Below are 27,397 nucleotides of genomic sequence, written 5' to 3' on the forward strand. Positions count from 1 at the left end.
CAGACTTGCCAGAAAATTCTAAGAAGTTTTCGCCTTATGTTAAATAAGCAAACGGATCGAAGCCTTTTGTCCAAACACTCTGTGACCATAATGGCATCGAAAACGGAAGGTGACACAGAAGGCCCAAATCCTAATCATCTTTTTCCAAAACTGTTTCAATGAGGAAGACCGCTCTGTAGTTCCTCCTTTAAACAGTGACTCGAACGTCAAAATGACAGATACAGAAATAAGTGGCCGTGGGATAGAGAGGCAACTGATATCGCTCAACAGAGGAAAGGCCACTGGGCCTGACGGGATACCCATACAATTGTACATTCAATACGCGAAAAAATTAGCTCTTCTTCTAGTAGCTGTGTACCATAGGTCGCTGTAGGCGCAAAGCGTTCCTAATGATCGGAAAAAAGAGCAGGTGATTTCCGTTTTCAAAATGAGTCGTCGAATAGACGTAGACGTAAAAAATTCTAGACGTATATCTCTTACGTCGGTCTATTGCAGAATTTTGGAACATGTTTAATGCTCGCTTGCTACATCAGTTCTGGAGACCGAAAATGTTCTCTGTAGGAAACAACATGGTTCAAAACACAATGACAGTGTGAAACCCAGCTCGTTCTGTTTAGCCGCGAGACCCAGAAAGCAGTAGATACCAGGGCCCAGGTTGATGCCGCCTTTTTTTACTTCCAAAAGTGTTCGATATAATTCCGCATTCAGGCCTAAAGAACAAAATACGAGCGTAAGGAACATCAGACCAGCTGCGTGACTGGAAGGAAGAGTTTCTGGCCGCGCGGGACTAGCCGAGCGGTCGGGGCGCTGCAATCATGGACTGTGCGGCTGGTCCCGGAGGAGTTTCGAGTCCTCCCTAGGGCATGGGCGTGTGTGTTTGTCCTTAGGATAATTTAGGTTAAGTAGTGTGTAAGCTTTGGGATTGATGACCTTAGCAGTTAAGTTCCATAAGATGTCACAGACATTTGATTTTTTTTTTTTTTTGGTTCTCGGACTGATGCAGGAAAGATAACACACACACTGAACACTAGTGCCATCAACGATGACCAAAGTCAGAGATATCGACAGTGAGACTACGAACTCGCAGGTGAGGTAGCATTGACTGTGTACCTCTGTTTCTTCACAAGGGAGAGAGCCGGATTCCAGACAGAGTTTAAACAAAAACCTCCATCCCTGCCCTGTTAACGAGGTTGCTCGCTAATTTAATCTCAACTGCCTCCTTAATAACATTGTCCCAATAGCTGGACGTGCATGCCAATATCTCGGTGTTATTATATAACATCGGGTGACCAGTACCCAAGCAATGTTCGGCAATAGCCGATCTACTTGGCTGCTGTAATCGTGTGTGCCGTTTATGCTCAGTACATCGGTGCTCCACGGTCCTGATAGTTTGACCAATGCATGCCATGCCGCAGCTACAAGGAATGCGATATACACCCGCCTTACGCAGACCAAGATCATTCTTAACAGACCTCAAAAGCACTCTAAGTTTAGATGGAGGTCGGAACACACATTTCACATCGTATTTCCATAAAATACGACCGATCTTGTTGGAAGTGTTTCCTACGCAAGGCAAAAAGGCAGTAGACTTAGGTGTCGTCTCAGAATTATCATCAATCACCCGATGTACAGTTGGTCGATAGCGCAACGCGCGTTCGATCTGTCTATCACTATGAAACGTCCCCTTTGAACAATTATACATGACTGTGCTTAAACTGACACACAATATTTTGTTAGCGCAATGCAATCTGACTTTCAAAATTCCTTACAAAAGAATGGCCCTGACTAACATTAAACTATACCCTTCACAAATCACTTACCTCACAAAAATCTTCGCTGCTCAAGCTACTGCAATACAGCGAGCGCCACTACTGCCAGCTAAATAAAAGATTCAGACTATGGAAGGCACTAACTACTGATAGGGATAGTTAGCAAATGAAAGATATTAGTAGAGAACAAACAATGTATTTACCTTGATATCATCATATATAAATATAGCAGTTCATGACAAATTACAAATCTCAGCCATCTCTCTCCCCACATCCACCACTGCTGGCGGCTCACCTCCAACTGCCCAACGCTACGCGCTGTTCACATCCAGCTGCCTAACACTACAATGGCGAGTATTACAACAATGCAAAGCAGCCACAGACTGCACACAGCACAGCCAGTGATTTTCATACAGAGGTGGCGTTACCAATAAGAAATCCTAAACAGCCTACTTACATAAGAACCTAAACAGCCTACTTACATAAAGAAAACATAAACAGCCTACTTACAACTATAACCATTTTGACGAAACGTAATTTCAAGATAGGACAGCTCAGCTGGCAAAGTCTCAGCGTCGGAAACGACATGTGCCCTGTGTACCAAGGTACGAAGTACCCCTTCACGCTGAGCCGGATGGTGATAACTATTAGCCTCTAAGTATAAGTCGGTGTCAGTACGTTTTCTGTAGACTGCATGTCCCAATGATCCATCATCCTTCCTCCTAACCAACACTTCAAGAAAGGGAAGACAACCATCCTCTTCCATCACCATCGTAATGCCCGAAAGTTATCTGAAAGTTGTATACGCCAGGAGATACTCAGGTCTCAGTGTAATAGATGTGTAGGTATTCGATGTGGATGAGGAGGCGTGGGAATTTGATGAGATGGCAGACGATCCAGAGGGGTAGGTAAACGGATTCAGAAAGAGAGACAGAATACATGGCGTTCGAGGACTTCATTGGATTTATAGAACTTTGGGAGGGGGGGGGGGTGGAGATCCATGCAACATTTGCATAACAAACAATGGGGCAGATCAGGATTTTGTAGGATAAATGTGGATGGGTGTAATCCTCAAGTTCTGCCTATTAGTAGTTTTAGTCTATTGTGGGCCTTTTTTTGAATGGTTGGTAGGTGGGGGTACCACGTTAGTTGCCGTTTGAGGGTTAGTTCGAGACATTTTAGAGTGTTAGTTAGCTGGATAGGACGATAGTAAATGGTAAGGTAGAAGTCATGGAGGCGGAAGGTGCAGGTGGTTTGTCCTGGACATTGGAGGGGTTGATCTTGAGAAGCCATTGGTCACACCAGGAGGCAAACTGATTGAGTTGAATTTGCAGGGATCATTGGGATTTCTGGAGTGTAGGGTAGAGGGCGAGGAAAGCAGTGTCATCAGCATATTGGAGGAGGTGGACTGGTAGAGGTGGTTTAAGCATATCAGCGGTGTAGAGAAGATAAAGGAGAGGCTACAGGACAGTACCTTTGGGCATTCCTGCAGTGGGATGAAAGGTACAGCAATTGATGTTGTTAATAGTGACAAAGGATGGGCGATTACATAGGAAGGATGCAATAAGACGGACATAGGTAACTAGAAGTGAATATGTCTGGAGTTTGAAAAGGAGACGGGAATTCCATACATGATCATAGGCTTTTTCTAGGTCGAGGAAGACAAAAATAGCGGATTTACGGAAGTTGAGTTGGTGTGATAGGAGATGGGTGAGGTGCAGGAGCCGGTCATGAGAGGAGACACTGGAATGGAAGCAACACTGGTTAATGGGAAGAAGGTGGTGTTGGTTCAAGTGTTGATGGATGCATTGGGAGAGGATGGATTCGAAGACCTTGCTAAACAATGAGGTGAGACAGATGGGGCGGTAGCAGGAGTTATCAGTAGGAGGTTTTTGGGGTTTGAGGAAAAGTAGGATTTTGGAGGTTTTCCATTGTTGAGGATAGTGATGTAAAGGGTTGAAAGAGTGATGAGAAAGGAGAGGAGTCATTCTTTGAGGTGTCGATAAGTATTGCAGTCATGGCCGAGGGAAGTGTTGCGTTTTTTTGTCGAGTACTTGTTTTATGTGTCTTACTGCAATAGGTGTATTTAATTCTGTGTGTGGTATGTTGTCCAAGTACAGGAAGCTGGAAGCCAGGGGTGGGATGGCGGTATTAATGCGTTCATGGACGATAGCTAAAAGAGAATCATCAAAATGTGGATTATCAGGGATGGGAGAAGATGTCAGATATGTTGCAAAGTGGCTAGCTTTGCTCAGGTTGTCTGTAAGGGGTGGTTATCGTGGAGAAGTGGGTAGGAAGGTGTGGGGATGTAGCTAATGAGTTGACAATGTACTTTCCAGTACTCGATAGATTTAAATGGATGTGTAGCGTTGAGTTTAGTGTAAGTCTGGCGCCAGACAGCTCCACCAATGCAGACCCCTTTTATAACGTGTACGTGATGCCACCCACCGTCTGTATATGTGCATATCGCTATCCCGTGACTTTCGTCGCCAAAGTGTTTGTCTGCTGGCAAGCGGTTGTAAACGTGTCTTCCCGGCTCCTTTACATAACATAGTCCATCGCTTTAAGTCTTTATAGGATTGTTCTTATTCCTAGTACTAATTTAATATGCTGAATAGTCTTTTGCATGTATGGGCCCATAGCCGCTGCAGATTCACATCTGTGAAAGTTGTTCCCATTACCACCACATTCATAAGTAACCTTTATTAAGCATGCCATTATATGGTGCTAAAACAATACCTCTCATCCTAGTGCAGGTCCTTTAGTTTTTAAGTGAAAGTGCAGTGCTTCGGTGTTTTTATCAGAGGAATTTAACCTCCCTGTGATATGTTTTTAAAATGTATGTACTTCCATATTTTAACTGCCTATCTTCGATTCTTAATTTAAAATAGAAAAAAAACAAAAATTTTGCTTATATTTATCATTGTAATTTTTTTAATTGGCTTGGCTGAAGAGCAGAGAACTGTACTTCTGGCAGCCCAACCCCCACCATATGTGGCGAGGGGGATGAAATAACAAGGAAAAAAAAGGTGCCAAAAAACTTTGGACTAACCTTCGATCGGAAACTAACGTGGACACCTCACCTACTAAACATCCAACAGAAAGCCCACGACAGACTAAGGCTACTACCTGGCTAAACATGGGGACTATAGCACACCACTGTCTTCACATGTACAGCTCCTTGATCTACCGCATGCTTTTCTATGCGACTGTTGCCCTGATATCTGGCCCTTACAAGTTCTATAAGTGCCTCCAGATCTTCGAACGCCATGCTTTCCGCCACACTTTCTGTATCCTTTTACCTCCCCTCACGAGGATCCGTCACCCACCTCTCCCCACTCACATAGAACACCTCTGAAGAACCTACACCATCTGCAAACTCAACTCCAACAATTCTCTTGTGTCTGCTCTCCTTTCCAATTCAAGTGCGCTGCCATGCCTCTCCTAACATATCCCACCAATCCTCCTCTAGCACACAAACTACATACTCATTAAAAAAATTACAACCCTTTCCCCTCTCCTAGGCTATGAACTCAGCCCCAAATAATACCCATCATACCGAATAAGAATCCATCCCACCCTATCCACCCCCACCCAAAGTCTCCCTTCTCCTTCTCTCCCTATACCACACCTTTTGCTTTTCCTCATCCCTGTTGCCTCCCACCCACTTCCCTCTCAAATGTATAGATCCCAATACCAGCTACCCCTCTCTCCTGGTCCCCCACAGCAACCCTAGTCTCGTCACCACCTCTAGCCAGTCCTCCGTTCTCATCACCACCACTCTCCTATTTATTTTAGAGGGAATAGAAATATTTTGCTTTTTCAGAGGTAAACGAGTCAACGTGTTAAACGAGAAAACACAAGTATCCAGTGGCCATTTCTGAGATCACTTTAGCCGGCCGTGGTGGCCAAGCGGTTAAAGGCGCTACAGTCTGGAACCGCGCGACCGCTACGGTCGCAGGTTCGAATCCTGCCTCGGGCATGGATGTGTGTGATGTCCTTAGGTTCGTTAGGTTTAAGTAGTTCTAAGTTCTAGGGGACTGATGACCTTAGAAGTTAAGTCCCATAGTGCTCAGAGCCATTTGAACCATTTGAGATCACTTTAGCTATATTCTACAGTAACAATTAAGTTTCAGTATTTATAGTCTCTAATTTATAATGTAAGTAGGGAGCACCTTTTTAAACGTGGATCAAGCGCTAGATATGAGGATCCGATTGATTACCAAAGGATGCGTAAATGGGATAATATATCTATGAATTCTATGTTCTGTCATATCTCACCAGATACAAACATTGTAACGGATGTGTCGCTTTGTTTTTAGGTTTTTCTATGACACATACACACAGACGTTCAAGGGTCTTTGAGTAGTCATCTGTGCCGTTGGTGTCATTGATGTGTATGTAAAAGGATATTAGAGTTATAGATGGGTGACTGGCAGTTGCCTTTCGTTCTCTGGATGATTAGAAATGCAGCTGGTATCTGGAAGACTATTGCCAAAACATCGTTTGAGACCTATGTGAACAATTGTGTAAAATTCGGGTAGCTGAGAAACGGTTATACCTTTGTAGTTAGGTACCTGTTCCAGAGACAGCACTATCAGTATTTGTTGTCATGTGGAACATCTTTACCGGTGTACATATCTTAAGAAATACGTCAGTGTGACTAAATTCTAGTTTCTCATTGACTACTTATTTCTATTCAATAATTTCTCTACGCTGTAGAAGGATTTGTTAATGAATAACAAACATAATCTGTACATGGAAACTTTTTTCGTTTTAGACATTTTATCTTTATTTCCGTAGGCAGATTGTCAAAGAGTTTTATTGCTGAGTATTTAATTCCTTTCTGTGCCAAAGCTAGATATACTACGTGATAGTTGGAATCATTTCCCTTTTAATACTATATTTGTAAATATTACTATTTATCTCAAAATCGGATGGATGGTTCACAACAAACTTAATTTACTAAAAAAGTATTGACAGGCCGCAGTTAATATCGCCTAATTTTTAATCACATACCAGGAAGATACGCGTGTGAAAACCCTAAACATAATTTTAAGTATATTTTTGTGTCCAATGTTCGTCTAAGTGAAAAGTTACCACGAAATATATTTCCGCAAAACGTTAATGAATGAAATAAGAAAATTATGTTACCTCACTGATTACCGTGTCCCTAAACTTTGCAATTAGTGACTTTTTCCGAAGAGTCTCGAGTCTCTTTGGCGGTGACTGCTCTCAACAGTAACTGCTGCAGCAGTCAAGCTATAGAATCACAAGTCTCTTTCTTCATCACATTCTGCGCGATGATTTCCAATAGGACATTGCCCGTCCACACATTACGAGGAATGCTGAAGATATATTCAATTCGCGGCAGTAACCGTATTTTACCTGGCCGTTACACTCATCCGGTGTGGCATCAGGTGAATCAGTCTTAGTTTTCATGAGGCGGCAGTTCGCTCGTAAAGATCGTTCATTATTCATTGCCCTTGATCTTTTAACGTGGTAGCGAGTGATAGCGCTATTAAATATTGATTTGGAGTTGAAATGTTCGTTTATTTCTACGTACTTTTAATTGTTTCTTTGAGTCACTCTGAGCCTTACGTTGACTTTCGAATAACTGCAATTTTCATAAATATGATTTGCGATCAAAACGTTTCATTTCGAAGGCCACACTAGGTTAAGAGAAGCCAAACCTACATTTATAGCTTTTATACATGTGGAGAAAGCTTTTGACAATGTCGAATGGAATACACTCTTTGAAATTCTGCAGGTAACAGGTGTAAAACGCAGGAAGCGAAAGATTACATGCAACTTGTACAGAAACCAGACGGACGTTGTAAGAGTCGAGAGGCATGGAAGGGAAGCAGAGGTTGAGAGGGGAGTGAGATAGGATTGTAGCCTGTCCCCAATGTTATTCAATCTGTACCTTGAGCAAACAGTAAAGGAAATCAAAGAAAAATTTGGAGAAAGAATTAAAGTTCAAGGAGAAAAAATAAAAGCTTTGAGGTTTGCCGATGACATTGTTATTCAGCGAAGGATTTGGAAGAACAGTTGAACGAAACGGACGGAATCTTGAAAGGAGGATATAAGATGAACATCAACAGACGTAAAACAATGATAATGGAATGTAGTCGAATTAAATCAGGTGATAATGAGGGAATTAGATTAGGAAACGAGACACTAAAAGCAGTAGATGAGTTTTGCTATTTGGGAGGCGAATTAAATGATAATGGCAGAAGTAGAGAGGATGTAAAATGTAGATTGGCAATGGCAAGAAAAGCGTTTCTGAACAAGAGAAATTTGCTAATATCTAAAATAGATTTAAGTATTACGAAGACTTTTTCTGAAGTTGTCTGTATGGAGTGTAGCCATATATGGAAGTGAAACATTGATGACAAACATTTTAGACAAGAACAGAATATGAAATATGGTGTTACAAGGAAAAGGTGAATTATGGTGTTACAAGAGAACGTCGAAGTTTAGATGTGTAGATCGCGTAACTACTGACGAGGTACCGATCAGAACTGGGGAGGTAAGAAATTTGTGACACTAGTTGCCTAAAAGAAGGAATCACTTGACAGTACACATTGTGAGACATCAAGTGATCACCAATTTCGTATTGGAGAGAAATGTGGGGCACAAAGACTATAGAGAGAGACCAAGACATGAATGCAATAAGCAGGTTCTAAAATACGTAGGTTGCAGTAGTTATTTGGAGATGAAAAGGCTTGCACGGGAGGGGGTTGCACGGAGAGCTGCATCAACTCAGTCTTCGGATTGAAGACCATTGACCATCTGTTCTAGAGAGCTGGGTTTGATTTTATTTTTTGCCTTGAATGGAACAAAATATAATATTAAACGAATAATAAAGAGAATAGCTAATGCATAATTTATGATGCAATCGTCTGGCTTTAATTACACGAAAACCAAATACAAAATTTTACGCTTCCACAGAGACACAGATAAGACATGTTAGAATCAACCATTTTAAGCCACTCACACTATGAAAGCACAATGAAAACTACTATGTAACATCCCAAATTATTACAGAACCTCCACATAGCAGCACCGCTGGATAAATACGTCTGCAGCGAAAACTTACCTTGGTGTTCCCCATATGTAAACACGACCTGTGGTATGTACCCATGTAAGGCTGCAGTGTCGGCCATCAAAACTGTGACATGAAGAAGGAAGCATACAGCTAACGTCGAAATGAAGTGAAATGTGTTAAATAATTGGGTGTGCAAATGATTAGCATTTCAGAGCCACATCACAAAGTAAATAGGACTGAGGCCACCTATATTCTATACATAAGGAAGTATTACTTAGTGGGCTCAACATTCAGAAATCACATTTGAACGTGGGTTGTGAAAAGACCGTGTTTTACCTCGTGTAAGAAGCAGAACCGTGTACTAGCACGTTTCGGAATTTGAGAACAGACAATCAGGACCTATCGAAAGGGCAGTTTCTCGTTCCGCGGCATTGCTGCTCACATTGGTCGGAATCCCTTGACTGTCAAGCAGATACGGAATCTGTGGGTTCAGGAGGACCATACTCGACGCCATGCAGGAGCCCGGCAACCTCACGCAATTAGCTTCCGATCGTGCATATTGTTCGCTCGGCTGTGGAAACTCGTACAGCCACGTCAGGTGTCTTGATCTGGAAATGGACTTGTCTGCAACTAGGGAAATGTTCATATGCACAGTGCGACGATGTATGAAATACCACGGAACTTCAGCACTGAGATCTTTATTACGCCTTCCCTTTACACACCAAAAGTGGGACTTGCTCTGACGGTGGTGCACCCATGATCAAGTGGTGCACCCATCATCAACAATGGACACGTGAGTAGCGACAAATTGTATTTTCATACGAGTTCCAGCTTTTCGTATAGCAACACAATGGATGCATCCACGCTTGAAGGCTCCAGACAGGACAAAAGTTGTCATCTTGCATTTGTTATCGTCATACAGGCCAGGTACCTGGTGTGATGGTATGGGATGTCATTGGGTGCACAACTCGATCACCTCTGGTTGTTATAGTCAGTAATATCTGGATATGAGCGGTTAAATTGCCGGCTTGTTAAGGCCGTTGGCTACGGCCTACCCTGAATGTCTCCATTATGTTGTCTTTCAACAAGATAATGTAAAATTGCGTGTAGCCTAGGCTGTCCTGACCTATCTCGATAAAGATTAACTTCTGCTACTGCCCTCCCAGCACGTTCTTCATATCTCACATTCATCCAAAACACCTGTTCATGGGTTACTGAGAGACTGGCACACCACCACTCGCTGTCCATTATGACTGATGAACTCAATCATAGAGCTGAGTTGAAGCAGCGTGGAATGACGCAACTGTATGTGTCATCCAAGCTCAGTTTCAGTCAATTCCTAGTGGAGTGAAGACACCATTGCTGCCAGAAGTGGCAGCAGCTTGTGTACCAACTTTTGCACCCTGTATACCTCCGGATCTCCTACAGATTAAATTGTTAAGTTCTTCCAAGGGCCGGTGTGAGACCCACGTGACAAAAACCGACGCTTGGGACTCTGAGATGGTGGCCACCGATGCCACAACTGTAAAATTTCTATACAGGATGTACAATTAGTAGAGGTCACCTGGGGCACAAAGTTGAGAGGGGCGCCAGAGGTGCTGAAATTGTAAGATTTCTATAGAAGATGTACAACTAAAACCGGCTGGTTGGAGCATCAAACTGAGAGATAAGGTTTCTATACAGGTAGTACCATTAGGAGAGGCCGCTTGGGACGTCAAGCTGAGTGGGGTGCCAGACGTGCCACCGCCGCAGGATTTCTGTACAGGACATACAGTTAGTAGAGGCCGCTTCGGCTATCAAGCTGAGAGGGGTGGCAGATGCTCCACAGCTATAAGATTTCTATACAGGACATAAAATTAGTATAGATTCCTTGGGGTGCCAAGCTGAGAGAGACGCCAGAGGTCCCGCAACTGTAAGGTTTCTATACAGGACGTACAATTAGTAGAGGCCGCTTGGGCCCCAAGATGATGTGGGTGGCAGGGTCATCGAATTGCAAGATTTATATGCAGTGAGTTTCACAATGAGTAACGAAAACTGACATAGGAGAAAGTGTATGAGGGAAAATGGAGGGGGAGGGGACATCAAATAATAAGACACTTGTGTGAAAGAATGTACTCAAAACGGCCCTGGTTTTTCCTTCTTTACTACATACAGTAATTAAAATTTCGTTATGCGCTATCCTTCCCACTGTTGCGTAGAAGTGTAGATTTACTGGCCCAGATTATAAAGTACGACTGGTTGATAGAGAAAGTTTTGTATTCCTTCCAGCACTCAAGCCTCTTTTTGGTATTTGACTGATTTCCAACAGAGATGGTAACGTGAGCTATGCCATGAATAGTTCCCATCACACTGCCTTCGTTAACACTTTTTCTTTCTACTTGTAAATGAAGAATAGTTTTATTAAAGACAGCAATTCTCTTTAATGCTCTGCCGTTTCTGACACTAGGTTTAGTACATCACCGTTGCTGAACTTACGTAGCTCTCCCCTTAACCCTGCATAAGACACAATAGCTTCGAAGGCTCTGTAATAGATCTGCGATTGTTGGCAGAGTGCACCAGCCAAGCCAGTACAGAAAATTTTCTATTGTTAGGAGTCCGTAAAGTCTGCTAGCAAGACAAGTCAACATAGCATCGCAACAGTCAAAAACTCAATTTCGTCTCAGAACACTCAAAAGCGGTGTTATAGCACAAGAGAAAGAAAAAATAAGGCTGGAAACAAGCTTCAGAAATATAGTTCCTGCAGAAGTGCTCGAAGGATTATGTCGAACTCCTGCAGCAAGAATCTTTTTTGGACTTTAGTATGTTTAGCATATAGCCAAACAGCATCAGATATTCTGTTGCCACAAAGTGGTTACTGTATATTTTACATCACGATTTTCCTCGTACCTTGCACTCTGTACACTCCTATGGAGCTTAGAGGCGCACAAGGAGAGGTTATCAGCGCATGTACACTCCTCTGCACTGCATGACCATATTCTCGCAATTAATTGTCTCTATTCATAGTGTGTCACATGCCTTTCTTAGTTCATAGTTCAACGATTTATCGTTGTTATACGTTTTCAATTTCTTTTACTGTTCTAATTCTTTACTCATACTTCTACTGATCTGAAATGGTAATTACGCTATTCAGTAGGCAATTTACCACACTTAACTTCCCTCTATGTGAGAAATTGTAGTCCCCAACAATGAATAATTGAATACAATTACATATAAATGGAATAATTCTTTATACAATTTTGTATACACGACACAAAATAAATTTTTATTTTTCAGTTTCAGACGACTTCTTTGAAGTGAGTCATAGAATCAGAGCAAATGTCAAAATTTGCTCCACACTTTTAATAGTTTGATCTCTGTATCAACCAGCTTTTGCGCTAAATGGTGCTTTTCCTTTGTGTAGAAAGTATGTTGCTTCCAGGAATAATGAATGTTGATAAACCAATAAGTTGCCAATATAAAAAATGCGTTTTAATGTTCTGACTGTGGAGACAACTCCTGCCAGCAAATTTTGGAATATCACTGAAAAGGACCAGTTCAATGATTCAATTAAGTTATCAATATCAGAATTTTTAAATCTACATTTATGTAACGTGTGTAAAAATTAAACCATCGCCAACTACATTACAGAATGGCGCAGGACATATATTTAACGTAGTAGCAGCAATTAACACTCATTTATCAATAATATTAAGTTTGGGAAAACATGAAGCCAAAGCTAAGAAAACGATGAGTGAAACTGAAAGAAAGCTTGTGGACTTCTTGTACATGGAGCTAGTGAATCTATGAAGTGAAATTTATAAGTGTTTAGGGAATGCTTAAAGAAAAGTTAATGTAAGACTAGGACGGTTTAAACAGCAGAAATTATTACACATGTATCAAAGTGTTGTCCATGAGCTGAATATACCTACTATTTCTTAACTGCTGTTTTTGTGGGGAGGGTTTATGTTCTTAAGTTTGTAATAATGAGTTTCATAGAAATTTTGAAGCAAATATCGGCTTTTCGATTATTATTTTACATATATAAATTATTCTTCGTTAAAAAGGGTGTCATTTGTTGCAGGTTATGGGCATGTGACACCGCTTTCCAAAGGTGGAAAGGTGTTTTGCATGATATACGCAATGCTGGGAATCCCTCTGACTTTGGTGCTGCTGACAGCCCTGGTGGAAAGATTGATGGTTCCAACAACAGTGCTGCTGCAGACCCTGAACTCACGCCTTGGCCATCTGTATCAGCCCTTCAATATCCGTCTGCTGCATCTTGCTATCGTTGTCACAGTGCTCGTCGCATTTTTCATGATGCTGCCTGCTTCAGTTTTTGCAGCACTTGAACCAGAGTGGGACTTCCTGGATTCTCTGTATTACTGCTTTATATCACTCACAACTGTGGGCCTTGGTGACTACATTCCAGGAGATTCTCCAAATCAGGCATACAGACCCCTGTATAAGGTTGCAACCACAGGTAAGAAACTGAATGAATCATTTTGATAGTCACAGTAGACAAACTCTGCTTCTGTACTTCTGATTGTCACTGTATTACAATTAATACTGTTAGCCTCACTGATTCACTCGTCTACCAGGACGAAGCTACTGGAATTTTATGTGAACACATAAGTTACTATAAGGAAAAGACGTTAAGATAAGAACAGTTTTTATGTGTATATAATCACTATCATGGAAAAATATTTGCTCAATGCAAACACTAACCAGATGCACATAGTCGAACATATAGTCACCAGCGGAAAAATGCTCCTATCGTAGCTCAAAAGAAGGTAATGTGCTCCTGTTTATTAAAAGACTAACTGAAAAGTGGGGTTCCAGCTGCTTCATTCTACCTTCCCTAGCGCCTTTAAACTTTTCTCAAAAATTTTGGCATGCAAACATACTCGCTCTCCTTTTAACATTCAACTCACGTCTCATTCATACAATCTCCCTGAACTATAGCTCGCTCACACCCACGACCCCATCACTGTAAGTCGCTCATACGCATCCACTCCCACTTGTTGATTCTCACTCACTTATTCAGCCCAAGTCAAAGTCATTGTCTGTGCTTCCCTAACTGGCACTGTCCCCTGTCTCACAGCCACAGTCTCCTTCGTACTGTCGTACTAATATTGTCTCCTCTCACTGTCACTGCCACTGTCTCCCTCTTCCTATCTCTTACTGCAACTATCCCATTCACATCATCGCACTGATGCCGTCCCTTCTCGCAATCAGTATCTCTGTCTTCCTCGTTGTCATTATCAATACTCTGTCTCTCATTATCACTGGCTCTCACCCACTTTCTCCTTCTCTTTATTCCTCTCCCATTAGTACTGTTTCCTTCAATCATTTCCTAACACTGTTCTGTCACTGTCAACTATGTTCCACTGTCACTGTGTCCCTCTCTTTCTGTCTCACGGCCATTGTCTCCTTCGCTCTTTCTATACCACAGCAACTGTCTGCTACCTTCTAGTATTTATTACTTTTCTGTCTTTTTCCCGCTGCTACTGTCTCCCGCAGTCCAGCCTAAAAAAGAGTGAATATATTCGCATGCCAAAATTTTTCGGAAAAATTTTAAAGGTGCTGAGGAAGGTAGAACGAGGCAGCCAGTACCCCACTTTTCAGTCAGAATCTTTCAATAAACGGCAGCATATTCGTCCTTTATGTGCTCCGATAGGAGCATTTTTCCGCTGGTTTCCGTCTTTTGTTGGTAAAGCAGGGCACGTCACTCATGTCAAAAGCAATTTATGGTTTAGTAAAATTTTGATAGCTTACTTATGTGAAATTGAAGTAACCCAAAGGCTATACAGGGTGAGTCACCTAACATTACTGCTGGATATATTTCGTAAACCACATCAAATACTGACGAATCGATTCCACAGACCGAACGTGAGGAGAGGGGCTAGTGTAATTGGTTAATACAAACCATAAAAAAATGCACGGAAGTATGATTTTTAACACAAACCTACGTTTTTTTTTAAATGGAACCCCGTTAGTTTCGTTAGCACATCTGAACATATAAATAAATACGTAATCAGTGCCGTTTGTTGCATTGTAAAATGTTAATTACATCCGGAGATATTGTAACCTAAAGTTGACGCTTGAGTACCACTCCTCCGCTGTTCGATCGTGTGTATCGGAGAGCACCGAATTACGTAGGGATCCAAAGGGAACGGTGATGGACCTTAGGTACAGAAGAGACTGGAACAGCACATTACGTCCACATGCTAACACCTTTTTATTGGTCTTTTTCACTGACGCACATGTACATTACCATGAGGGGTGAGGTACACGTACACCCGTGGTTTCCGTTTTCAGTTACGGAGTGGAATAGAGTGTGTCCCGACATGTCAGGCCAATAGATGTTCAATGTGGTGGCCATCATTTGCTGCACACAATTGCAATCTCTGGCGTAATGAATGTCGTACACGCCGCAGTACATATGGTGTAATGTCGCCGCAGGCTGCCACAATACGTTGTTTCATATCCTCTGGGGTTGTAGGCACATCACGGTACACATTCTCCTTTAACGTACCCCACAGAAAGAAGTCCAGAGGTGTAAGATCAGGAGAACGGTCTGGCCAATTTATGCGTCCTCCACGTCCTATGAAACGCCCGTCGAACATCCTGTCAAGGGTCAGCCTAGTGTTAATTGCGGAATGTGCAGGTGCACCATCACGCTGATACCACATACGTCGACGCGTTTCCAGTGGGACATTTTTGAGCAACGTTGGCAGATCATTCTGTAGAAACGCGATGTATGTTGCAGCTGTTTGGGCCCCTGCAATGAAGTGAGGACCAATGAGGTGGTCACCAATGATTCCGCACCGTACATTTACAGTCCACGGTCGCTGTCGCTCTACCTGTCTGAACCAGCGAGGATTGTCCACGGACCAGTAATGCATGTTCCGTAGATTCACTGCCCAGTGGTTTGTGAAACCCGCTTCATCGGTAAACAGGTAGAACTGCAACGCATTTTCTGTTAATGCCCATTGACAGAATTGCACTCGATGATTAAAGTCATCACCCTGTAATTGCTGATGTAGCGACACATGAAACGGGTGAAAGCGGTGACGATGCAGTATGCGCATGACACTACTTTGACTCAGTCCACCGGCTCTCGCAATGTCCCGTGTACTCATGTGTGGGTTCATGGCAACAGCAGCTAACACACCAACTGCACCCGCTTCTCCTGTGACGGGCCTGTTACGGACCCGTTTGCGTGCTACGACCATACCTGTTGCAAACAGTTGGCGGTAGATGTTTTGCAATGGGCGGCACGTTGGATGTTCTCTGTCCGGGTACCGTTCTGCATACACCCTGCAGGCTTCAGCTGCATTTCGTCGACACTCGCCATAGATGAGTATCATCTCTGCCTTTTCAAAGTTCGAATACACCATGGTCACAGTTCCTACAACACTACACTATCACAGACGTCTGGTAACATGGTGTACTACAGTTGGTCTGCGTGCGGAGACGAATGCAGAATAACAATAGCAGCAAGCGCTACATGCGGACACTGCGACAGCTAGACCAAACCACAACGGTGCACTACAGCCACGCTCGTAAACACGGTCGTCATCGTAAACATGTCCCTGCAGATGCTGCTCGCCGACCGTGGCCCGTGTTTGTTACAACACACAACTGAACATTGGAGGTTTCAAGCGTCAACTTTAGGTTACAATATCTCCGGATGTAATTAACATTTTACAATGCAACAAACGGCACTGATTACGTATTTGTTTATATGTTCAGATGTGCTAATAAAACTAACGTGGTTCCATTTTAAAAAAACGTGGGTTTGTGTTAAAAAAACATACTTCCGTGCATTTTTGTATGGTTTGTATTAAACAATTGCCGTCCGCGGTGGTCTAGCGGTTCTAGGCGCAGTCCGGAACCGCGCGACTGCTACGGTCGCAGGTTCGAATCCTGCCTCGGGCATGGATGTGTGTGATGTCCTTAGGTTAGTTAGGTTTAAATAGTTCTAAGTTGGGAGTACCTGTGGTCTAGGGGTAGCGTCTTTGATTCATAATCAAAACGTCTTCGGTCCCGGGTTCGATCCCCGCCACTGCCTAAATTTTGATAAATAATCAGCATTGGCAGCCGAAGACTTCCGGCATAAGAAGTCAGCCTCATTCTGCCAACGGCCTTGTCAAAGAGGGCGGAGGAGCGGATAGAGGTACAGGGCACTCTCTTGTCCTAGGGGTGGGAAATTGCCCCTAAAGGCGGAAGAATCAGCAATGATCAACGACATGAGGATGCGGAAGGCAATGGAAACCACTGTATTAAAGACACGTAACGTGTATCCACAGGACATGTGGCCTGTAATTGAAGAAGTGTCATGATGATCTCTCCATTGGCAAAAGATTCCGGAAGAGTCCCCCACTCGGATCTCCGGGAGGGGACTGCCAAGGGGGAGGTTACCATGAGAAAAAGATTGAATAATCTACGAAAGGATAACGTTCTACGAGTCGGGGCGTGGAATGTCAGAAGCTTGAACGTGGTAAGGAAACTAGAAAATCTGAAAAGGGAAATGCAAAGGCTCAATCTAGATATAGTAGGGGTCAGTGAAGTAAAGTGGAAGGAAGACAAGGATTTCTGGTCAGATGAGAATCGGGTAATATCAACAGCAGCAGAAAATGGTATAACAGGTGTAGGATTCGTTATGAATAGGAAGGTAGGGCAGAGGGTGTGTTACTGTGAGCAGTTCAGTGACCGGGTTGTTCTAATCAGAATTGACAGCAGACCAACACCGACAACGATAGTTCAGGTATACATGACGACGTCGCAAGCAGAAGATGAACAGATAGAGAAAGTGTATGAGGATATTGAAAGGGTAATGCAGTATGTAAAGGGGGACAAAAATCTAATAGTCATGGGCGACTGGAATGCAGTTGTAGGGGAAGGAGTAGAAGAAAAGGTTACAGGGCTTGGGACAAAGAATGAAAGAGGAGAAAGACTAATTGAGTTCTGTAACAAGTTTCAGCTAGTAATAGCGAATACCCTGAATCACAAGAGGTGGAGGTATACTTGGAAAAGGCCGAGAGATACGGGAAGATTTCAATTAGATTACATCATGGTCAGACAGAGATTCCGAAATCATATACTGGATTGTAAGGCGTACCCAGGAGCAGATATAGACTCAGATCACAATATAGTAGTGATGAAGAGTAGGCTGAAGTTCAAGACATTAGTCAGGAAGAATCAATACGCAAAGAAGTGGGATACGGAAGTACTAAGGAATGACGAGGTACGTTTGAAGTTCTCTAACGCTGTAGATACAGCAATAAGGAATAGCGCAGTAGGTAGTACAGTTGAAGAGGAATGGACATCTCTAAAAAGGGCCATCACAGAGGTTGGGAAGGAAAACATAGGTACAAAGAAGGTAACTGCGAAGAAACCATGGGAAACAGAAGAAATACTTCAGTTGACTGATGAAAGGAGGAAGTACAAACATGTTCCGGGGAAATCAGGAATACAGAAATACAAGTCGCTGAGGAACGAAATAAATAGGAAGTGCAGGGAAGCTAAGCCGAAATGGCTGCAGGAAAATTGTGAAGACATCGAAAAAGATATGATTGTCGGAAGGACAGACTCAGCATACAGGAAAGTCAAAACAACCTTTGGTGACATTAAAAGCAACAGTGGTAACATTAAGAGTGCAACGGGAATTCCACTGTTAAATGCAGAGGAGAGAGCAGATAGGTGGAAAGAATACATTGAAAGCCTCTATGAGGGTGAAGATTTGTCTGATGTGATATAAAAAGAAACGGGAGTCGATTTAGAAGAGATAGGGGATCCAGTATTAGAATCGGAATTTAAAAGAGCTTTGGAGGACTTACGGTCAAATAAGGCCGAAGAGATAGACAACATTCCATCAGAATTTCTAAAATCATTGGGGGAAGTGGCAACAATACGACTATTCACGTTGGTGTGTAGAATATATGAGTCTGGCGATATACCATCTGACTTTCGGAAAAGCATCATCCACACAATTCAGAAGACGGCAAGAGCTGACAAGTGCGAGGATTATCGCACAATCAGCTTAACAGTTCATGCATCGAAGCTGCTTACAAGAATAATATACAGAAGAATGGAAAAGAAAATTGAGAATGCGCTAGGTGACGATCAGTTTGGCTTTAGGAAAAGTAAAGGGACGAGAGAGGCAATTCTGACGTTACGGCTAATAATGGAAGCAAGGCTAAAGAAAAATCAAGACACTTTTATAGGATTTGTCGACCTGGAAAAAGCGTTCGACAATGTAAAATGGTGCAAGCTGTTCGAGATTCTGAAAAAAGTAGGGGTAAGCTATAGGGAGAGACGGGTCATATACAATATGTACAACAACCAAGAGGGAATAATAAGAGTGGACGATCAAGAACGAAGTGCTCGTATTAAGAAGGGTGTAAGACAAGGCTGTAGCCTTTCGCCACTACTCTTCAATCTGTACATTGAGGAAGCAATGATGGAAATAAAAGAAAGGTTCAGGAGTGGAATTAAAATACAAGGTGGAAGGATATCAATGATACGATTCGCTGATGACATTGCTATCCTGGGTGAAAGTGAAGAAGAATTAAATGATCTGCTGAACAGAATGAACAGTCTAATGAGTACACAGTATGATTTGTGAGTAAATCGGAGAAAGACGAAGGTAATGAGAAGTAGTAGAAATGAGAACAGCGAGAAATTTAACATCAGGATTGATGGTCACGAAGTCAATGAAGTTAAGGAATTCTGCTACCTAGGCAGTAAAATAACCAATGACGGACGGAGCAAGGAGGACATCAAAAGCAGACTCGCTATGGCAAAAAAGGCATTTCTCGCCAAGAGAAGTCTACTAATATCAAATACCGGCCTTAATTTGAGGAAGAAATTTCTGAGGATGTACGTCTGGAGTACAGCATTGTATGGTAGTGAAACATGGGCTGTGGGAAAACCGGAACAGAAGAGAATCAAAGCATTTGCGATGTGGTACTATAGACGAATGTTGAAAATTAGGTGGACTGATAAGGTAAGGAATGAGGACGTTCTATGTAGAATCGGAGAGGAAAGGAATATGTGGAAAACACTGATAAGGAGAAGGGACAGGATGATAGGACATCTGCTAAGACATGAGGGAATGACTTCCATGGTACTAGAGGGAGCTGTAGAGGGCAAAAACTGCAGAGGAAGACAGAGATTGGAATACGTAAAGCAAATAATTGAGGAGGTAGGTTGCAAGTGCTACTCTGAGATGAAGAGGTTAGCACAGGAAAGGAATTCGTGGCGGGCCGCATCAAGCCAGTCAGTAGACTGATGACCAAAAAAAAAAAAAAAGTTCTAAGTTCTAGGTTCTAGGGGACTGATGACCTCAGAAGTTAAGTCCCATAGTGGTCAGAGCCATTTGAACCGTTTTATTAAACAATTACACTAGCCCCTCTCCTCACGTTCGGTCTGTGGAATCGGTTCGTCAGTATTTGATGTGGTTTACGAAATACATCCAGCGGTAACGTTAGGTGACTCAGCCTGTATAGTTTTACACCTCAGACCGAATTTTACGTGCATAAATATTTTGCATGTGCTTCAGTACTACAACATGGAGTTCCCAGAACCCTTCGAGTGATAAGGAATACAGTTCACAGCATATTCCTCCAAGCTACATCACTTTATAAACTACGTTTTCGCCTCACACCTGATTTTACGTGCGTATTTTCCGTGTTCAAGTATGGTAACTTTGAACCTCTGTTGTTGGAAATGGTTAGAAATATCTAGAAAATTTTCAGGGTTGTTCGAGATCGGGATTTCAGGAATACATACAAAATTTCAGACATTTTCTGTGCACAGCTGTCTTAAAATCTGCAGCTCGGTTTTGGTGCCAGAAAACCATTTTTTCGTGTTTTCTCAGAAACCACTCATGAACTAAATGGTGCTTCCATAAGGCTCTTAAGGCGTACCGTAGACTACATCTAATGGAAAAACAACCAACCGATTTGTTCCATTTGTCTAAGCTCACGAAGTGTGTAACATTCAGCCTTTGACCCTGCACTGTAGGATAGCTACAGTAAGACGATCCTTCTGTTGGGTATACAAATGGTCCACAGCGAAAGGGATATCCAAACCAGTTGACCATATCACTATCACCAATAGAAGACGAGGTATGAGCCCTGGAAAAATCCTGTTTTCATGCACGGCGCTATGGAACATCCTCTAACGGAGAAATATGGCAACGCCGAAAAATAATTAATCTAAAGTAACGAAATTTCTGGAATACATTTGCCTAAGTAACATATTTAATCGTTTAACATACCAAGATCACACATTAATGTAAGCACGAGATACGCCACTGCAAATGTGAAACGCTGGTACAATAATAACAAGTGTAGTCGCCAGAATATTGAATGCAAGTATGCAAACCTGCATGCATTGTGTCGCACTGCTGCCGGATTTCAGTTTGTGGAATGGAGTCCCATGTCTGTTGCACTAGGTCGGTCAGTATAGGGTCTGTTCGTATATGAGCTGGAGTTGTCGTCCGATGATGACCCGTATGTGCTCGACTGGAGACATATCTGGTGATCTAGCAGGCCAGGCAACATGTCGACACTCTATAGAACATTCTGGGTCACAACGGCCGTGTGTAGGCAACCATTATCCTGTTGGATGCTTCTGGAATGCTGTTCATAAATGGCAGCGTAACAGGTCGCATCACCAAACTGACGCACAAATTTGCAGTCAAGGAGCATGGGATAATCACGAGAGTGCTCTTCGCGTCATACGAAATTGAACCCCAGACCATAACTCCAGGTGTAGATCCAGTGTGTCTAGCACTCAGACAGGTTAGTTGCAGGCCCTTCTAATCAACAAGCGGCCCTCACTGGTAGCGAGGCAGAGTCAGCTTCCATTAGAAAACACAACAGACCTACACCGTACCCTCCAATGAGCTATCGCTTAACGCTACTGAAGTCAAAAATAGCGGTGGTTTGTGGTCAGTGGAATGGACGCTACAGGGCGTCTGGCTCGGTGCTGTCCTTGAAGTAAGCAATTTGTAACAGTTCTTTGTGTCACTGTGGTGCCAACGGCTGCTTAAATTGCTGCAGTCGATGCAGTACGATGCGCCAGGGCCCCACGCCGAACACGATGGTCGTCTCTCTCGGTAGTGCCACGTGGCCATCAGGCAGGAGTCCTGTCTCGTTGCGACCGTACATTCCCGTGTATCGTAGCCCTTTTACAAGATCTCTTTCAAACACAATGAGCTGTTGACAATAGGATCTTTGTCGTCTTAAAGGCATTCTTGACTAACATCAGCTGACCACTTCCAGTCTCAGACGTAACTAACGCTCACAGCCGTTACAGCCGTACTTAAAGGAACGTGATTTGCATCCTCATAGTGCTGCTACTAGCGCCACTCTTACGCAGCTGGCGCGAAATATGAATAGGCGTAATATTCCAGATGTAGAAACATGGCTAGCAACTTTCGCTTATGTCGCATAACTCCTTCTTTGCGTTGCGGTCCTTTCTTCCATCAGTGTATTAGGTAGCGCATGCTGTCGCATGCATACCGATAATATCAGTATCCTCGAATTAAATGTTTTTGACTTGCTTGGAGCAGCTTTACTTGTAGCTTTGTAAGAAATTAAATGTGTCGAATGCCAGTTGAAAAGCCCATGAATATGTTACATAACTAGGTGACTATACTACTAGTAGACGATTATCTTCAAAAACTCAATTTTGCATAACGACTTTTGTGCTGCGACATTTCATTTCTTCATTCCCTCAAAAAATTGTTTCCTACCTTGCTTAGTTCCGACATACAGGATATAAATTCGTTTCATTAAATATATTCACTCCAATAAGTATGTTGAGTTTAGGAAATAAAGAACAGTGGTGTAACATAAATTTTTGTTACAGTCTCTTCCAAGAAGTCAATTGTGATGATACCCTGTGAATCCACCACTATAACTGATTCGTTATGTGATTTTGCTGTGCGTTTACATTGGCACCCTACCATTTTTACGGTAGTTTTATCAATGTGCTGTAATATCATACGTCGTTTCGTCTATAGCTTCATAACGCCGAAAACACGAGTTTGAAACGTCTTTCTTCAAGCGGTTTTGACCTAGAGTCAACGTATAAAGCACCTATTTTACTGTTAGCTCCTTCATACGCCTAAGTTCATTCAGGATATTACACTGTCTGACAAAAGGGGTAACGCACGCAGAAGTGGGGAGGAAACAAAATGAAGCTTCCCCGTTTGAAATGGTATATGATATAATTTCAGTGATTAAAATATCGAGTTAAATTTATAAAGAACTTGGCAGTATGAGTCAGTTTATCACAAGCACGTCCTATCCCCTACAGCCTGGATGCAACCACTGATTCGGTTGGGAAGGGTGTCACAAATCCGTTGTATCCTCTCTTAAGGCAAGTTCTCCCACAACTGTCGTAATCGGTCCTTGATATCCCAAGTACGGGCACTTGGACAGTGTTAACTTCCGAGCTGGTCTCACACATATCCTTTTGGGGCGGATCTGGCGATCGAACTGGCCACGGCAGTGCCTTAACACCACGCAGATAGCTCACAGAGCGACGAACCATATGTGGTCGAGCATTGCCCTGTTCAAAAATGTCACCACGGTACTGCCGTATGAGAGTTAACACATGAGGAAGCAGGATGTAAGTGACCTTTTTTTTTGTGCCTTCAGAGTTTCCTCAATCAGTACCAGCCGATGATGGTCATCCGGGGTAGTGCACAACCGTGATTCATACCTGAACACAATACGACGCCATTAATCAGCAGTCGTTGCTTTTCGGTGACGGCAGCGCTCCAGAAACAGCCGTTTGTGTTGTGATTGTAACAGCAGCCTACGCGTGGGATATTAATTCCGTAGTCCGGCTGCTGCTAGTCTCTGACCAATGGTGCGGGATGATGGCAGGCACAGATGTGAGAGGATTGGTGCACCCTTGTGGTGGTGAGACATGGTTGACTGGAACCTGGAAGACGAGTATGCTTGCCCTCACATTTCCATGCAGTCCAGCATCGGGCCACTGCCACATCTGAATTCACAAATCTTCATACTGCACAATTCGACCAGCCGGTGAAGTGGAGATCGCCAATGAGGCTTCTTTCAAACTCTGTCAGGTGCTGATAACGCTGTTTCACAGGAGTACGCAGCGTCTCCGTATCCTTCACAATGACGACTCAATATCTGACGCTGTTCATTCCCCCTTTTATGCATTAACCAGGCTTGCTAACAACACTAAACACGAACAACGCTAATGTATCCTGGTCACCATTCTACCTGTCACAGAGAACTGTAACTCCAATCACTTACATACCCGTCAATGGTGTGTACATGTACGAAGCTAGATTAACATCTGACCATGTCTTCTGGGTGCTTCACTTTTTTGACATGCAGTGTATTGACGCTTTTCATTACATGCATGGCAAGTCAATAAATTCACGGATCTCAACGCGACGGTATTTTATAATCATATTACGAATTTTATTGGCCTTTATTTATAAAAACCTCAAAGAAGCATCCAGATCGTGTTAAAACTGCAGTGCCCCTGAGAGAACATTTAATTTTATTTCCTTAGTGCTCGGGTAGAGACACCTTCCAACAAATTAGTTTATATCTGGATCCGAATTTACCTTTTTAAATAAAAGTTTCTTATCATTGCACGTAACGTATCATTATACATTTCTACGAAAAGTGTGACAATTGATTAGCTGGTAATAAAAAAACTGCACGTTGCATCTTTTTGAAAGTTCGAGAGCATAACAAGAATCATGCTTACAACCGATCGTGTCATTTAATAAAATATACTGATACCTAGCTGAAATTTGCTTCGATTATCGATCCATGTTTGTAGTTCCTACTTTTTATTTGATAGTGATATGTGGCAGATTATAATTTAACAATACACTGAAGCTCACAGTCGAACTATGTTATTACTTCTGCATCTCTTTATTAACATATTGAGTCTGTTGCTGCTGAGAATTACCTTTTAATGATTTCTGTGGCCTTTTCTTCATTTATATTATCAACAAAATTCAAGTGGAATAATTGTTTTGAAGATGTCTATGTACTGTTATTTCATAGCTTATGACATTTGGCATATAGCAGAAATTGGGATAGTCAGCTTGACAAATTTTCCGCAGCTATATTATATTAGCTGTATATAAACTTTCCACTGCAATATGATCTTAGTATTTAACATAATTACGGAGCCCCACGTCTGTGATTATCTCTAGGAACAATTGTTGAGTTCCAAATTTTTAAAAATACTGAAAGATATATTTATTTTTGCCTCTCCTCTATTTCTCTGGCGTTATTTTGAAAATGGACTTCATAATTATTTTCTCACAATATATACAGCAAAGAATTATTTCTTGCCAAGGAACATCTTCTTTCTAACGCATCTGTTATTGCAGACATCCATAAGAGTATAAATAAATAAAAAACAACAACTTTACACAAATTATATTTATTCGAGGTATTTTCTAGTAAACTTACAACAAGTGTTCAAACAGTCTGGCCTTAGCCTCGTTACAAGCTTAACACACAGGCCGCAGTGGTCGTCCAACTCTATGGAGCATGCCAGGATTGTATTTCATTACTGTTTTATTCAATCAGTTGACGACTGGTGAGAACTGAAGAAATGGAAACCAAATTTTCGATATCTCTCACGGAAGAAGTATTAGCGCGTTAAAACAAACAAACGAGCGTGCACACAGTACGTCATGTCCAATCTGTCCACTTTACCTTAAAGTTGATAGCTGTGCTCGCATCTCAACACTGAAGTGTACAGGAGCTTCGTAACTCTGGAAGCAGAGATTGCGAACAGCAGTGTGTGGTAATTTCGTAAATGCGACGTGCTGAAACCGATAGTAAGCTATTTTACTATTTAATTTAAGCATGATAGCAGAAGAATAGATTGTAGAAGACGATTGCCAACCCTTTCAGCCCCAATTTTCACAGAAACCAATCGTTGGTGAGATCTTACAGCAGTTGTATGTGATTTCCCGGAGTCCCATTTATGGTCGTCACGACTGTAAAATAAGTACTTGTCTGCAACTTCCTGTGAGATTAAATCAGTGTGCCATACTGAGAACTGCCAGCGTATTAAAGCACCATCTCCAGGGCTAGGGAAGGCGAGCCTGGCCCGGATCGAATCTGCCTGACGGATGAATGATGAGGGCTGGTGAGCCAGCCAGCCTGGGTGTGGGTTTTAGGCGGTTCTCCACACCCCATTAGGTGAAAACTGGGCTCATACCCACGTCTCACTTCAGATATACATTACACAAGCATTTAGAAGACATTCTCGCAGTTGTACACAGGATTAACGCCAGAAGTAGACAGATGGGGTGTACAGACTCCGTCGTGGAAGGCGAATAAGAGACTGCTGTCCTTAGATGTTTAGTCTCTTCAGACGCTTAACCAGCAGCAGCGTCAGCACCCAGACTGAGATTCAAACCCAGAACCTTTGCCCTTTGTGAGCAAATGCTCTACTGATTGAGTGGAAGTGAAGCGATGAGAGCGAGTCTCAGTGGAGCCTGGATAGGTCAGTCGGTAGAGCATTTACCCACGAAAAGCTAAGAGTCTATGTTCGAGTCCCAGACAAGCACAAAGTCTGAATATACTAGGAAGTATCAAATCAACGCAAACTTCGGTAAAGAGTGAATATTCAATCTGGTACTGGTTATGTCCTTGTACTATATGGTTAGGGCGCTCAATATCGAGCTCATCTGATCTCATACTAAAGCTCCATTCTCACTCACTTACATTCACACTTTCACACACAAGTACAAAATACAGGGTGTATCAAAAAGAATCATACAATTTAAGGAAATCGTATATATTATGTTATTTGAGATATGTGCGTGAAAAACGTCCTGTTGGAAAGAGCAAACTCTCGAGTTTTACATGGTTCCCGCTAGGTAGCAGCAGTGTGCGCCCACTTCAGTTCTAGTAAAAATGGTGTCGGGACAACAGAAAGCGTTTTGTGTTCTACGTTTTGCGAGTGCGGGTCAGTAATAACTGTTCAGCGTGATCTTCGTACTAGATATGGTGTGAATCCTCCTGTAGCACAGAGCATTACACGATGGTATGAACAACTCCGAGAAACAGGTTGTTTGTGTAAAGGCAAATTGCCGGGCCGTCCCCGAGTGTCTAACATAGATGTAGAACGCTTCCGTCATAGTTTCACAAGGAGTCCGCAGAAATCCCTTCACCATGCAGCTCAACATGCCCTCGATGTCCGTCTGGCGCGTACTGCGTCGACGAATACACATGAAACCTTATAAAATTCAGCTAGTACAAGCTTTTCGTGAAGGTGACAAACAACAACGTTACGACTTCTGTAATTTCGTGCTTGGCAAGATGGAGGTGACAGTTTTCTTCCATGCTTAGTGTTTAGTGACGAGGCAACATTCCATTTAAATAGAAAGGTGAACCGTTCAAATGGCTCTGAGCGCTATGGGACTTAACATCTGTGGTCATCAGTCCCCTAGAACTTAGAACTACTTAAACCTAACTAACCTAAGGACATCACACACATCCATGCCCGAGGCAGGATTCGAACCTGCGACCGTAGCGGTCACGCGGTTCCAGACTGAAGC

At 42.6% G+C, this 27,397-nt stretch overlaps 1 protein-coding gene across 1 annotated transcript in view; it reads left to right on the forward strand.

Annotated features, from left to right (window-relative positions):
- LOC126471374 (potassium channel subfamily K member 1-like) overlaps nt 1-27,397 on the forward strand; it is a 670,186-nt gene that overhangs the window by 638,062 nt on the left and 4,727 nt on the right. Inside the window, exon 4 of the mRNA XM_050099495.1 lies at nt 12,881-13,279. Coding sequence (XP_049955452.1) covers nt 12,881-13,279 — 399 coding nt within the window. The remainder of the gene's footprint in view (nt 1-12,880; nt 13,280-27,397) is intronic.

The sequence above is a fragment of the Schistocerca serialis genome, chromosome 3 (assembly GCF_023864345.2).
Source record: "Schistocerca serialis cubense isolate TAMUIC-IGC-003099 chromosome 3, iqSchSeri2.2, whole genome shotgun sequence".
In the NCBI taxonomy this organism is placed as follows: Eukaryota; Metazoa; Arthropoda; class Insecta; order Orthoptera; family Acrididae; genus Schistocerca; species Schistocerca serialis.